The sequence below is a fragment of the Falco cherrug genome (genome assembly GCF_023634085.1).
Source record: "Falco cherrug isolate bFalChe1 chromosome W unlocalized genomic scaffold, bFalChe1.pri SUPER_W_unloc_1, whole genome shotgun sequence".
Lineage (NCBI taxonomy): Eukaryota > Metazoa > Chordata > Aves > Falconiformes > Falconidae > Falco > Falco cherrug.
In genome coordinates this window covers 7,165,607-7,180,692 of record NW_026599288.1, presented here as the reverse complement: position 1 = coordinate 7,180,692, position 15,086 = coordinate 7,165,607, and the positions used below count along the sequence as shown (strand labels likewise).

At 48.1% G+C, this 15,086-nt stretch overlaps 1 protein-coding gene across 1 annotated transcript in view; it reads right to left on the bottom strand.

The window, feature by feature from the left end:
- Positions 1–15,086, bottom strand: part of FRMPD1 (FERM and PDZ domain containing 1) — a 60,063-nt gene that overhangs the window by 11,428 nt on the left and 33,549 nt on the right. The window contains 7 exon segments of the mRNA XM_027813131.2: positions 1,883–1,978; positions 6,036–6,143; positions 8,293–8,338; positions 8,671–8,773; positions 10,743–10,900; positions 11,694–11,798; positions 13,063–13,219. Coding sequence (XP_027668932.2) covers positions 1,883–1,978; positions 6,036–6,143; positions 8,293–8,338; positions 8,671–8,773; positions 10,743–10,900; positions 11,694–11,794 — 612 coding nt within the window. The 5' untranslated portion in view covers positions 11,795–11,798; positions 13,063–13,219.

The window sequence follows — 15,086 nt, the reverse complement described above, 5'->3', positions numbered from 1 at the left end:
ACAACACATTTCAGTAGATCAGGAAGACAAGGTAGGAAAACTACAGCTTGCTGTGGTAAGAGTGTAGTAAGATGCAAACTTCAGGGTATAACAGGCATCAAATCTGTTTCCTAAAGCTGCATGTCCTGGGCTGCTTTACGCAGAAAGTTTTGGGCTTGCAGTTTTTAGTTTGATGTTGTTGAGCACCTTCTTTCACCCTTGATCCAAAAGTTTGCTGCTAACCAGTCTAGCTTGCTAGAACTCTATGACACCTTTTGAAGAAACTATAGCGAACTTATGAAAAACACTTCTCCCCACCAATAAACAACAACTTGAGAGCATAGTTGCAAAAGTCTTAACAAATCTGGCTGAAAGTGGTGTTTCAATTGTATGTAGAATTGTGTTGGAATACTAAGTGTCATGGAAATGACTAAGTTTATTTTTGCCAAACAGAAAGCATTACATAAGGCTTGACTGAATACAAATTGAAAGACAACTCCTTTGACTCACTCAAACCTCTTGAGGCAAGCATAAATGTTTGACTCATCTCAGCTTTAAGCAAGGATCTCTCAAACAGCAGAGGAACTTCTGAAAACACCTAACTTAGGAAGCATTTTACCCCTTTGAGTGTTTCTGTGATGATTCTGGTGAGGGTTGCACTCAACTCCAGTAGGGAAAAATTTGTTCCAGGTCTGACATGAGCAACTCAAGTCAAACATGAAGAGCTAATCCATTGTTTTGAAATTAATGCCTTGCAGGTTGGAAAATAAGTATCTCTTTATAAATCATCACTCCTTTCCTTACTACTTTCTTGCTTTATTTCATTATTTTCTTTTTCTCTGCCTTGCAAGTCACAAGACCTGCAGAAACTTACTTGAATGAGAGACCACAACAGTTTTGTGAAGTCCAGATGCACCACACAATAAACTCCTTTCTGAGGAAAGTTTTCTGTGCATTATAAATAAGATCTCCTTGCTTCCCCCTTGATGTTCTTTCAGCATGATAACTCCACAATGCCTGTCCATCATGCATCTTTTCCACAGTAACTGCACTGCTGCAGGATACCATATATCCTTGAAAAAAAATTATGGCCTCCAATTACTGTGTACAGGCAAATCTTATTAACTCCAGCGTAAATACTGCACAACTCTATAGACCAGGCTAGAAAAACTTAAATTTGTAAGCCTGTGTCTAAACACGGCAATTAAGGAAAGTGCTAGATTAATGGCACTGGAGATGAGCACCTTGTATTGTGAAGAAAATTATGGTAACTTGTCTATAATGCCTCCAAGCTCAAGTGATCCTAGGAAGGCGGTACTGCTTTTTCATCTCGAGGGGTTAATCAGTCTTCCTGTCGGCACAGGGGAACATTATCACCAGTGCAGAAATGAGGCACTTTAAATAACTGGCACAACTGCACTTGCTGAGTTCATGTGATATCCAAACCTGGACTTCACTGCCGAAGTCCCAAGCCAGGAGACTGGTTCTCTCTCTCAGGGATGCACGTTGTCAGTGCTGTATTAAAAAACCTCCTCTGTATTCTTCCGTGTGGTTTCCAAGGAAAGCAACATTTGTCTGGACAGCTGCTGATCTGCCAGTCCCCCACCAACCTGTCCTCTTGGCCCAACTTCAATCACAGTTCGCAAAGCTGTAGTGGTCTCATAGCCAAGTTCCTGCTAGTTCTGTGACAGCTGGTTGCTGAGAAGAAAACAGGGGTGAACCAAAGCAGTGCCTCCTCTGCAGGAAGGGCATGGAAAATCCAGCACGCTCAGCATCAGTCAGCAATCCAGTTCCCACTAGCTGGTCAATACAACCAAGAGGTTGCAAGTTCCACTGCATGCACCTTTGCTACTGGATTGAACTCAGGTGGTGGGAACAAAGACAGACAACCAAGCATCATTACCTTCACTGTAGTGCTTGTCTCAAACCTGAAAGCCTTCGTCTGTCCATTTTCCAAGTATACCTTGAGAACATTGGGCATACAGAGAAGAGAATTCCCCTGCAGAACAAAAGCAACAGCACTAATCCTTGGATGTTAAGCCTCCGGGCACCAGGCTTCTCTGCCTGACGCAGCACATCCCGGTATAAATGGACATCTTTCTCTGCTTTTGCAATACTCTTCTGTGGCACCAAGCTTTATTTCCTGATTATGCTTCTGGCATGGAACAAGGGAAAGAAAGCATTTATAAATGCCTTTATCATAAATTTCCAAGCAGTGCAATAGCTGCACATGGCCCAGATATGCCCACTGTTCAGCTCCCACATGGCGCAGGAAGATCTGGCAGATACTGAAAGCTGAGAGACATCTTGCCAGCTCATTACCAGAAAAGGTCAGATGTCTGCCAGAAAAGACATTGTCCTGTTACTGGGCACCAGCAGCACTAACCCCGACACTGACACTGTCCCACTGGCAGCAGCCATGACTTCAACTCAAAAGCTACCCAAACCCTCCATGCTACCACAAACAGATCTTGCACGCTATGGGAAGGCTGTAGAATTCAGCAAACCCAACTTCTGTTGAGGATTGCCCTAAGATTTGTGACTCTGGGTCTTCCCAAACAGGAGATGGTATCACCAGGGTTTCTTGAGATAGGTCTCAAATGCATTAGACAAGGCAATGACTTCCATAGCAAAAGCACCTCCATTGGATGCTCTGAGAAGGGTCTGGGTTCTTGGTCTCTGTCCTTTTGGGGCTGTCTAGAGCTGCACCTTTCAGCCTCCCACGTTACTCCCTTTGGTAGAGCTCATTTGCACGTTCCTTGTTTTCAGCCTTATTCTTCTTGTTCAGTGCTAAGAAGATTTACTCCTCCACCCCTGGACTTCCCATTCAGCATACCTTTCTTACGTTCTTGGACCACCACATTTTTGCTATCTTAAAAAGTTGTCATGACAGTCTCAAGGCTGAGGATGGAATTTCTAAGGTGACCTCTCCTGTGTTTCATTTGCTGTTCGATACCTTATCAATCTCATAACCATGGTCCCTCTTGATATACAGCCCATATGTCCTGGAAGTACTACCAGAACAAACACAGAATGCTTCTGAATCTTGTTCCTTGTTCCTCCCCTCCCTCTTTTGTGGGGTTCAAGCTGCCTACAGTCATTACTGAGGAAAAAGAGTGAACATTGCCACCATTTCTGAGCCCAAGCTCTAACTCCTTTCTGCGAAGTAGCACAAACACATCACATCTCTGACAGGCTTTGGGTCCTCCACCACTTTCAGAAAAGGGATGCTGGTTTACACCAACTGCACATTTTCTCCGGCAGCTCTCGCACCTTCTGCCTATCAGATCAATGGGGCCTTGTATAGCCAGCACACAGCAAAACTTGAAATCTATATAAAAATTATACAAAAATATATATATATAAAAATTCGTATAGAAATTAAGATTCACCACTCTCCTAGTTAGATCCAATTAGCTGGCCAGAACACCCAGATGGGATTTCTCTCCTTTTGTGCAGGCTCTAATAGATTACTATGAATTAATTTGGAAAGCTGTTGCTATGGCGTAAGCAGCTGTAACCCTCCTGTTTTGTCTAGTGCAAGGCTGATTAACTCCATGTTACAGCTAGGCCCCCAGCTTCTAATAATGACACTGACCTGAGGATCCTGAGGGACCAGTCTCTTGCATATCATCCAGTTTTATGGAAATACATAATAAGTTCGCAACAGAAAATGGAGGCTTGATAGCACTGAGGCTTATTAACAATTTATGTTCCCAGCTTGGAGTTTCAGGTTTCATCTGCAGAAGGCAGCCTCCGAGTTCCTTCCAGTTGCCACAAAGATCATTTAGCAATGCTCCATTAAGATGACAAGAGCAGTATATTTACTGAAACAGGAGGCTTTGCAGTTTTCCAGGGCCCTAATACCCATTTTGGCTGTCTTAATACATCAGTCCACTGAAAGGAAAGCAGTTCTAAAACACTCAAGCACAGTTGCTGCTGTCTATGGTGAATAGCGCTTTTCCAGAAAGAAGTCATAAAATGTGCAACAAATTCATTTACTCTCCCTTTCTGCTAATATTTTATTGTCAAAACAGGGTCCATATCCAACTGGTAAAAAGGGAAGCTAACACCTGTGGTACCCCAACACCCAGATTAATTTCTCTTACCTTTATGTTCTCATTAAATGACTTTGTCCCTTTTCTGCACTTGCAAAGGTATGGTTAACTTTGCTCAGCAGAATATCGGAAGGGGCTTTGTAGGAAGTGCAGAGTACAGCATTCCCTCTGGAATTACCTTCTTCAGGCCTCTCAAGATCTACCTCGCAATCAGTAAGCGAACGGCACAGATCTGAGACCTCCATAAATTACAACGGAGCGCCCAACCTCTGGCTGAAACAGCTCCACGGAAGCTCCCAGGCAGATACTACTGTGACCCTACAGCTATAAGAAAAAGAAGAGACTGCTGACATTTTCATGTCTGGCTGTATCCTATGATCAGCCTTGCCCAAGGCCTCTCAGTCATGTCTGCCTGGGACCATTTCCAGAGCACATTCTCCTCTTCTCTGTTCCATCTCCCAACAACGTAAGGGGTCCAGTATGTGTGTCAGGAAGGGTGGCCCACCTCCCATAATGCTCAGGCAGGACACGATTACCTGTCAGTAAGATCTGAGGGATGTGAACACAGCCCTTAGTAGAGCACAGGCAAGTTGCAGCAGCTCTAGCACATCTGGCAACAACTTAGCAGGAAAGAAAGGATCCCAGAGTCTAGAGAGACTTACTGGTAAACATGTCAGGAGTCATGCCTGACCCTCTCCTGTTCTGGAGAGCAAGCCAGAGATGAAGGAGTCCCAGCATGCCTGGAGTCAGGCACAAGCACCAAAGCATTCACATTCGCAAAACATCGCCTTTAGCCTGGTGCAGGGAGAGAAGAAGAAACACCTGCCACAGGGATGCTCTGCCTGAGCTGGGTCAGGAGAGCTCGCTACCACCAGAGATGGGAAACAAGAGACAGCCCAGAAGGGAAGAAGAAAAGGGCCTAGGGGATGGTTCATCATCACTGCGAAGTGCAAAGCAGCAAGATTGGGTCAGATCTGAACAACTGAACAGCACTCAAGAGCAGGGGACATGAGTGGGGGATTTTGACGACTGAAATTTTTCAGCCCAAAAGGAAAAAGGAAAACTCAATAAAGATTCCCCAGCTGACCCCAGTCCATCCCAATGACACTGAGCTTACTAAGTTACACGGAAATAAAAAGGTATCATTTAAGAGCTGTTTGCGCTTCAGGGAAGCTGCAAGTGTTCTCACTGCTTGTCCTTTTCTGCTACAGGCATATCCATATCTACCCAGCTTATTTGTTCCCAGTGGTAGAAACCCTAAATTTGCAGCACTCCTCCAGTGAGCTGGGATCTTGTTTCACATAAGAACAGGCTGGCTCAGCTTGCAGATGGTCTGTTACAGAGGTAGCTTGAATGCTCTGTTGAAACCTTCTGCAAGGATATGAAACACAACAAGCTGTCACCCTATCACCTAGAAAACATGTCAAAATTTAAGAGCAAAGCAAAACCACCAGTACCAAACTCTCTGTACGCAAAGCTGCCTGAACACTGCTGAGGGCCAGGAAGAGACACCGCAGCTACTTTGGCTGCAAATAAACCTGGCATGGACAGTAGGATCCACCTCTCATCTTCAGTGTTAGGATTTGTCATGCCCAAACTTCAGTCTAAGGTTTACTATGGAGAGATTGGCACCTCACAAGATGCTTGCTACCTCCCACAGCTGTGTAATCCTGGTTTAAAGTTTACCTGATTGTAAAAAGACAAAAGTAGTATATGCAAGTATTTTCCATTACTCTGAGTAAACAAATCAAAGATAAAACCCTCTGGATATCAGCACTTCCCCCCCCCCCCCCGCCCCCGCCATCACCTGTGAGCCTAGCAAACAAGCTGGGATTGGATGCCTGGATGCTTATCCAGGGCAGACTAGCACAGAGAGGGTGCAGCCACTCTGTAGGTCCTGGTCATGCTAACCCCAACCTGGCATCTGTCCACAGGACAGACCCGTTTCTTCCCAGCATGCAGTGCCCCCTGCACCTGCTGCAGCCATGCCCCACTGACCTGCGTGTGTCCATTCACCAGCACTTCCTCTGCAAACCGTACTTTCACAGGGTTTGTTTTTAGCCTTGCCCTCTTCTCTGCAGTAAGAAACGATGACTTAGGCCCACCCTGAAAAAATAACAGCACTCAGTCGGCAGCTCAGTCTGTTGCTGTTCCATATGAGAGGCAGAGGAGGCTTGCTAAAGGCCTTTTTGACCCGGGCAGTTCCTGCCTTCTGAACCCAACTCCGGCTGTCCAACAAGTGGACACACATGTACATACTCCTAATTTCACGGCATGATAGCCAGCTACTGTGTTTAGGCAACCCCCCAACTCCTGCAATGAAGTCAGGATCCTGCAGAATGACTGTTAATGTACCAACAGCTGGCTTGCAGTGAGGCTAACAGTACAATAAACTGCAGAGCGCCTTGCAGTGACGGACAACCCACGCACTGTCAGTGCCTCACAAGAACACAGCAAGAAACTTCCCAGCTCAGCTGGGGTTTCTAGAGCATACTCTTCATATTGCAAATATTTAAGAAAACTGCCCAAAAGGGAAAATGCCAACTTGACTTCGTTGCACTGTTGTCACATAAACGTGCTTTCACCATTACAGGATCCTACCAAACTCCATGTAAGCCTAGGAACCACCGAGGTTTTGTGCCCAAATGTCCTGCTCTGGGAAAGCATGATATTCCCTAAGAAGAAGAGAGGCACTATACCTCAGTATCCTCCTAGACAACTTTGAGGCGGAGCAATCCCTACACTCTTGCCAGAAGCGCAGGTGCCTCCAACCTGCCAAAGCCCCATCTTGCCCATAGGCCATTTAGCGAGGATGGAGGAAGGGAGGCAGGCGGGAGTGTCTGTGTCCGGCCAGCAATCCCTTCCAGAGTCTGCGGGGCTGTAGGGAGCATCACGGCCCACAGCTGCCCTAAGGAGGGCCAAGGGCTCCCGCTTCCCTTCTAGTGTGGCCAGAGCAGCCCCGGCAGAGGGGCTGGTGTCCATCAACAGGAGGTGTTACCTCTCAGCTCTAAGCACAGCTGCCTTCACAGTGGGGCAAGAGCCAACCCCAAACCCAAGATCAGCCTTGGCTGTATTTGGAGATGTCCTTAAAGTGACCTGCAAAGGAAAAAACAAAAATGGGTTTGTGCCCTGTTTGCTTCTCCACAATGCATGAAGGCCTGTGAAGGGTGTTCCAAATCCCATGAAGTTTTCCAAAGCCTTTTCTCTCTGAAAAGCCGTTTCATTTTCCCCCTTTTGGCAAGCATTCAGGTCTTGCATAACTAACTCACTTCTTCCTTGATCTCTACAGACGGATCAAGTGCTGGCAAGAACGACAGCCAACATACTAGGCAAGAGAGATCAGATTCACAAAACAGGGAAGCCACTGTTCGGTGGGTCTTCTTAAAATTGTTCTGGTTACTTTGGCTTTGTGCACATCCACTGAATGCCAACACCTGGGAAACTCTGGGCAGGAAAAATATATTTAAGAGATCTTCTGTTTAATGTACCTTTACTAAGTGGCCAAGAAATCTCATGACCTTAAGCCTGAGAGTTCCAGTAAGTCAACTGAAGGAGCCATCATTCTTGTTTCTAAGAATAAATAAAAATAAAAAAACCTCCAAACAAATGAAAAACACTTCCCAAATGCTTTCCAGGGAGAAGCAGGGGGGAAATCCCCCTCAGGCCACTTTCATACATCACGAGAAGCCAAAAAGCACACAAACCCAATTTTGTCCTTGCTTTGCAGCTCAGCTTTTGCACACATTGAAAACCACATGGATATACACGTCACGTTGGCAGCACGTGTTTTCTGGGGAATTTTATGCTACAGAAATGGGCAATCAGCACCAAAGTTTTGTACTAAAACTTCCTTCTATTCCCAAAGTACGATCCACACCCAGGCCCTGGCCCTTAACCAGACACAGCTGGAGAAAATTTTGCCAGCACTCAACAAGGAAAACCTCAGGAGCTTCCAAGCAGCACCTAAGGCACATGTGGGCCTGCAGCCCCAGCACCTGCCTTTCGTGCTCAGGGTGCCTCCATGGCCCAGACAGCCCCAGCACACAGGGAGCATGCCGGGCTGTCCGTGGTGGGCTCGGCCACCACTTGCTGAAGAGATCTGCCTACATCCTAGTCAGTTGTGGCCTCCTGGCCCCTGCGAAGCCTGTGTGCTAGCCCAGCCACCCCACCTTCCCTGAGGGCCATGCTGCTGGGCACGGCCACCTTGGAGCAGTGCCGCAGGGCATGCTGAGAGTGCTGAAGAAAGGCCATTTACCGACGTGCAGCGCAGGACAGTTAGGACGAGCTCGTCACCAGCCTCCCTGCAACAGAGACACGCAGTCAGCCAGGGTCAGCAGATGCCTGTGCCTTTCTCCCCACCATTGTGGCAGATGGTGCCTGTGAGGCCTTTAGCCCCTCCGCCCGCCCCGTGAGGGACCGCTCCCAGCCAGCAAGCAGCAACATGGCGGAGGAAAGAGGGGGCACCCTGCTCCCCGGGGCTGGTCCTGCGGGGCAGGCCCCACTGAGCAAGGCCCAGCTCCATGTGTCAGGCCCACAGGGCCATGTGCCTTCGCCACCCTTGATGAGACCCAGTCCCCGCACCTCCCCTCTCAGCCCTCCGCCGCCTCGTCCCACGGGCCATGAGGGACCACACCTGATGATGTCAGCCGCTCGTTCGACAGACATGTCATCCACTGCGGTAGAGTTTATCCTGAGGAGCTGGTCGCCTGGCTGCAGCTTCCCTTCGGCAGTGCTCCCTGCGGGTGACCAGCACACTGTTAGTCACAGCAGCACCGCGCCGGCAGGCCTCCTCGCACCGGGGACGTTCATCGTCAGCTCCTCACCTCGCCTGGCACCCACCTGCCTCAGCAGCTGTACTGGGTGGCACAATACGAAGGACCCAAAGGACACTGGGCCCTTATGCCAGCTGGTGTACCACTGCCCATGCCCATGCTGCCTCACCTGGGCTCTCCGCCTGTCCCACGAGCTGCCCCTGCACCACAGAAAATCCCTCTTGCGCCATGTCCTTCCCCTTGTCACAGCCGCTTCAGGGATGGCCTGCCTGGGGTGCAGCAGAAGGACTCACAGGCTCTTGGGAAGCCGCAGGAGCACTGCGGGGTAGCAGCACTGCCTTGCCCTTCACCCACCTGCGAGCTGCCGCAGCCAGCGCTTCCTCTCTGCAGGTCTGCACCATGGCCTGACCCTGCGGGTCTCACCCCAGCAGCTGACTGCATACGCCAGCACGCCGCCATCCAGACCAAAGTGCTGCAGCAGTCCTCGGGAGATGTGGGCTGCATTCCCAGCATGGTGACTCCCCTCTGCAACCTGGGAGAGCACGGAGAAGGCCTCCCTTAACCATGCTGTCTGCTGGCAGGACCCACAACAAGGCAAAAAGATGGTTTCTGAGCTTTGCTTTCCAGGAAAGTAGCAGCCACAGGATCCAAGGGGCTAAGGAGGAGGTGTATCTCCAGCCTAAGAGTGAGGAGCACACATTCAGCCCCCGGTTCCACCAGCAGTTGCAACAGCAGCACCCTGTTGAACTTCCCTGCCAGACAGAGTTTGCCCATGCACCCACCTCGCACCTGTCACCTGCCCCTCAAGGAGACCCCAACGCCAGGTAGCGTACATGAAATGCAAAACACACAATCATTTGGAATTAAACATGGGGCTTTTAGCGGTGGGCTCCCGCAGGACAGGACAGCACTTAAAAGGACAGGTTTCTTTGTGCCTCACTTTTAATAAAATGTTGATTCTTCTGATTAGGCAGAAAGAAAAGTGTAACAGAAAACCCCCTTCCCTACTTCCTAGACCCCAAGACTCTCAGCTGATTCAGCCGCATTTCAGTGGGAAAGGGTATAAAGAGAAAATTTCACTCAAAAGCAGTGGGAAAGGACAAGAGACCATACTGTAGTGCCTTTACGCTCAACAGCCCACAAGCACAGGAGCAAGCACTCGGATGGCTCCCCCAGGCAGACAGACAATGCCACAGCCCACAGGAGCAGCCAGAGGCAGAGCTCAGGCCAGCTGTCCAGCCACCCTCCCCACAACACCTACCTGTCCAGCTCAGGCATAGACTTCCTCTGGCTGTCACACACCAACAGGAAAAAAATCAGGCATTTTTGTGTCCCCATTACAAAAATGAAAGGTAAAGAAAAAACAGATTCACAGGTTTTGATTCAACCCCCACCCCGGCACCTTAAAAGCAGAGTTATAACGCTCCTTTTTATAACTGGAGGGGTTGATCTGCTTGACTGAAGCAGAATTTCACCTGGGCTGTCTGTTACTCACAGTGATCCTCTTGGCATTACAGGGTTGTAAGCCCATAGAGCATTTTCAACAACAGATCACTGGGGCCACTGCGGAATAAGAACTCTTTAAGATTAGATGAAATTCTTCCTATGCATTTCAGATGAAACACCGGAAAGAACTTTGCTCTGAAGCAGCTCTTTGCATGCCTGAAGGTCAGCTGTGTCCAAGTGCAGGCAAAGGATTTGTGGTAAAGCTGCCACTGGCTTAGACTTCTTTCATGTCATCACATTCAGGTAGATGTTCAAGCACTCTGCACGCCACAGGCACACAGCCTTCTGCCCTCAGTATTCAAGGATCACATGCCAACCAGAGGTACCTGAGAAACTCATAATCTTGCAGGAGTTTGTCACTAAGGCTATCTGGGACGACTCAGGCCTGTCACATCTGTGATTGCAGAGAGAAGGAAATGGTGCTTACCTGCAGTGACAGATGCAATCGTAAGAGGAAGGTTTGGACAGATTTCAAAGCCATAGTGATGGAGGATCAAATCTTTGTATACTGTGACAGTAAGTTTGACACGGCTGGCAGGCTGGCCACTGCCATCACTGGTGCTGTCTGTCACAGACACTCTGCCCCTGTGAGACAAGAAGCCAGTGATTAATTAATATACAGTCGGAAGATAATTTATTGAAGGGGCATGGATCCACACACATACACGCCCCTCCTCCCCACTTTCAGTGGGCTGCACCAGTACACAGGGAGGCCAGCACTTCTCTGGGTACCCATGGGTGGCTCTGCACTGTGCAGGCCTGCAGTGATCCCCGAGGCTCCACAGAAAACTGAAGACATCAGAACAATGGCACTAGCTGGTTGTAACCACAACTCTTCCAGCTACCCCAGCCCAGTGGTCACATAGTGGGAGAACTCCAGGTGTGCCCCACAGCAAGCCCCGACCTCCACAGATCACAGCAACACCCTTCTCCAGCAAGGCAGTGAGAGAATTTACAGCTCTCTACTTCTTCCAGGATCCAGTCCAGCTTACTTTTGATTTACAGACCTTAGGAAAGTAAAGCAGCTGTGAGCTGGGCCCAGTCTTGCCCTAAAAACAAGGGCCAACAGCAAGACACAAAGAGGAGTACAACCCCACCTGCAAGAAAACTGTATTTCGCATTGAGTAGTATTGTATTTCTGCAGCTGTGGCTCACAAAACCAGAATGGGTTAAAGCAGGAACCTCTGACCCTGGAAACCAAGGGGGAAGCTTAAAAACATTGTTTTCCCTAGGGATTATTGCATGCATAGTTCCCAAGAGCAACTGAAACAGTGAATAAGATCTGCAACCCCTGACCACCCGTTTGTTGGGAACAAGCTTGTGCTGTCTCTGATCAAAGGTGATCAACAGATATTTCTTTCACAAAAAACATGTTTACCTGGATGCACCGTCCCGAGAGCGATGAAGCCATTTTGCTACCACTTGCTCTATTCTACATGCTTTGCGTGTCTGGATTAAGTTAGCCTCCAAATCTTCCATTTACCTGAAAGGGACAGAAACCACAGGAAAACAGAAATCTTCTAGACACTGTTCAGTTATCAACACCGATTCACAACTCTCCTGTAATAAAGACATCCGTTGGCACCTTGGGAAGACCACATGCTTTAACAGAGGATGTTAATATGTGGAACACTTAATCTGATTCTTCTTGCCCATCCAGTCTCCCCTTGCCTGGTGCTTTTGGTTAGTCCATGTTGGTGGTTATAGCGCGTTAGCTACTCATGGTAGAGAATAACCCAGTAACCTCTGTATTCTTCTTTCCCGGTTTCTGGATCCTGTGATGATATATCTAGTCATGGGAAAGCCCTTCTCTATTTTAATCTGGGATCTCTGAATTGTAAGCTTGGTAACACCCACCTGTACGCTGATCCAAACTAGGCATGCTTCTTCCACTGACCATCATCTCAGGGGCAAGTACACAGCCTTCAGCCTCAGTGGGCCAGACACTTCAGGGCATGGCAGTGACACCTACAGCAAACTCCTAACTGCCTTGGGGAGGCAGAGAACTGGTGTATTCCCTCCCTGTGACAGATTTCCTCTCAGATGAACACAGCCACAGAAATTCTGCAGAGAGCAGTAATGAAGCAAGAAACCGAGTGGCCAGTGCAAGCTGCTACAGACTGCTGTTTGCACTAGCAGCAGCAGTCTCTAAACACAGGTCATAAGCTCAAATTTTTCTCTGATAAAACTGGTCCAGTGTCCTGAAATCCGCTAGTCCTGGAGCTCTGCAAACATACATGGTTCCAGAAATCAGTAAAGTGAGTGGCTCATCCTGGATCTTCCACTTAAAAGCCCTAGGTCAACAATATGAAAATGGTTGCTCACCCAACCTGCTCCTTGTGCGTGTACCCTTTACTGTTGGTAGGATGGTTTTAGTCCTACTGAACTGAAGAACTGCAGCATTAGAAGGGTTTGGTTCTCTAGATAATTCATTGTGACTTTAATTGCACCCAAAAATGTTCCTTCTTTTGAAGATACAATGGTTAGGTCAGCTTCCAGACCCCAAAATGAACCTGCCAGTCCACAATTCCTCTACTAATACAGATAATTTGCCACTTTAACATTGTGTCTTCCTTGATACAGGTGACTATTTCTGTTATTCAGACACTGGAAAGAGCTGTGGGCTGCAAGTAAACCAAACACAAAATGAAACAGAAAATATGTCTGCATCTACAAGAAGCCACGAAGGATATAAACTCTTGTATTTCAATTGCATTTCAGCAAGGAAACAGAATTACTATATCTACCTTTCACGCTGTGTCTTCTGGTCAGCTTGCAAGCTTTGTAGGTCCTGAGGTCCTCCCTTGTGTCTTCTGCTCAGACAGTAAGTTCTGCACATTGGGGACATTGTCCGTTATGCTGAGACAGTGCAGAGGACAGCGGACTGCTGGTCCATAGCAGGAGCTGTATTAGAGAAGTATTAGTAAGTTAACTTCAGATAAAAGAGAGTTAGTTTGAAGCTGACAGAAATGAGGCACAGAACATTCTGTCTGCACATAAACTGGAACTCTCCCCCCAGCACCCTCCCAGCTCACAACACTCCTCCCGACTCATCTTTTCCAACAAGGATGAGAAGACATGACCAACATTTGTTGATGTCTCTTTCCCTCCCCGGAAGCTATTCTGGCCCATTTCAGACTGGTGTAGCAATGGACAGAAAAGAGGGGAAAGGGCCACAAAATTCAGCCCTCGGGGAGTTCTTTCTGTGCATTCTCTTGGCTGCTCTTTCTTATGCAACACAATTCAAAACTGCTCCTTCAGCCGCAGTGCTTCTGTATCTGCCTCAGAGCTGCATCTCTGAATGAAAAACGAGTACCCTGGCAATCAAATGGTGTTTTCTGTATTGTAGGATGTGAAATCTGCTCCCTTTCCAGAAGGTGACTGGGAAGTAACCACAGAACAAGTAGAAGCATAGAAGTTCTGCAGCCTGAAAGACACAGATAGAACATGTCAGACCAAGGCCTGAGCAGTCATTGTCCATGCTTAGTGTGCTCCCTTTCAGCCCCAGCATTTCACTGCTTCTGACAGTCAGCTCCATAGACACTTGTGCAACAGTATGGCTGGAATCACCTTCTGACTTTGACTTCATCTCTCTTCTCAGTAGCATAAAGGGCTTTGGCTTGCCTACATTCCTTCCAACACTCTAACACCTCACTTTGAGCCACGGGAAAAGTCCTTCTTGCAGCTGGTCCTTCATCCCAAGAGGCTCTCTGTTTGGGTGCCTACAAGTCACCTGCTTCAGCTACTGATGTGCTGAGATTAGTTGTTCTCTGGTGCTTTCTCACTACCTCCATGTACAGCTCCACACTCTAACACTGCTCCGTACCTTTTACTTCTTTGCAGAAAGTCAGCCTTTCTTTTCTACGCTTTTGCTGTGCTTCACAAAACGCAATTTCTGGACAAAACCTCTTAACCCGCAGGAGGAAAAGCCTGAGGAACAAACATAAATGCTGAAAAAACCCAGATGCAATACTAAGAGAAAAAAACGCACAATGTCCTTTAATAAACCAGAATGTTTGAGCCAAACAATAGGTGTCTTAGAAGAAGCAGTTTTGGTAGGTATTTCCCTATAACAGAGCAAAACACAAGGCAGCAGCCTTCTTTTTCACGGTGTCCCCAGGGCAGACAGCACCCACACATCCACTGAGTAGGACAGGACTACTCAATCTTTTGCACAGATCCATCATGCGTTGTGCAGCTCGCACCACCTCCTTGCTTCAAAGACGTCCTATGAACCCTCCAACCTGAGTCCTTCTCCCACCTGCCCTTTCGCAACTATTTTTGAGCCAAGCCCTTAAGCTGTTGAGCACATCACTAAGCAGCCTGAGTGGGCTAGGATCCTAATACACAAGGATCCCTGAACTCTGGCAGAGGAAATTAAGACTTGTCAGGCATTTGTGTGGCTAACTGACCCATTCACGTGGCCATTGCTTGGTGTGTCAGAGGAAACCTGGGTGGGTGGTTCTGGCTCTTCAGGAACAACACTGACTTGAAGATCAGAACCTTGGGAAACCTCACAGCAGGTAGCCACGGGGCAGTGCAACTGAGAGCAGTTGTGGGTAAGTGCATTGTCACCTGCATGGAGGGAAAGGACACAAGAACTACCAGCCTTCACTGTCTGTGCGTCATGCACATCTACCACAGCAGCGAGAACACTGCTCCCCGCCAGCCTCCTGTTCCATAGCCTCCCCTTCAGCCATTGCAGTGGCACAGAAGGCTGCAAACAAGGATAACATAGATGTGACCTCACCTCACTCAGTTCTTGCCCACT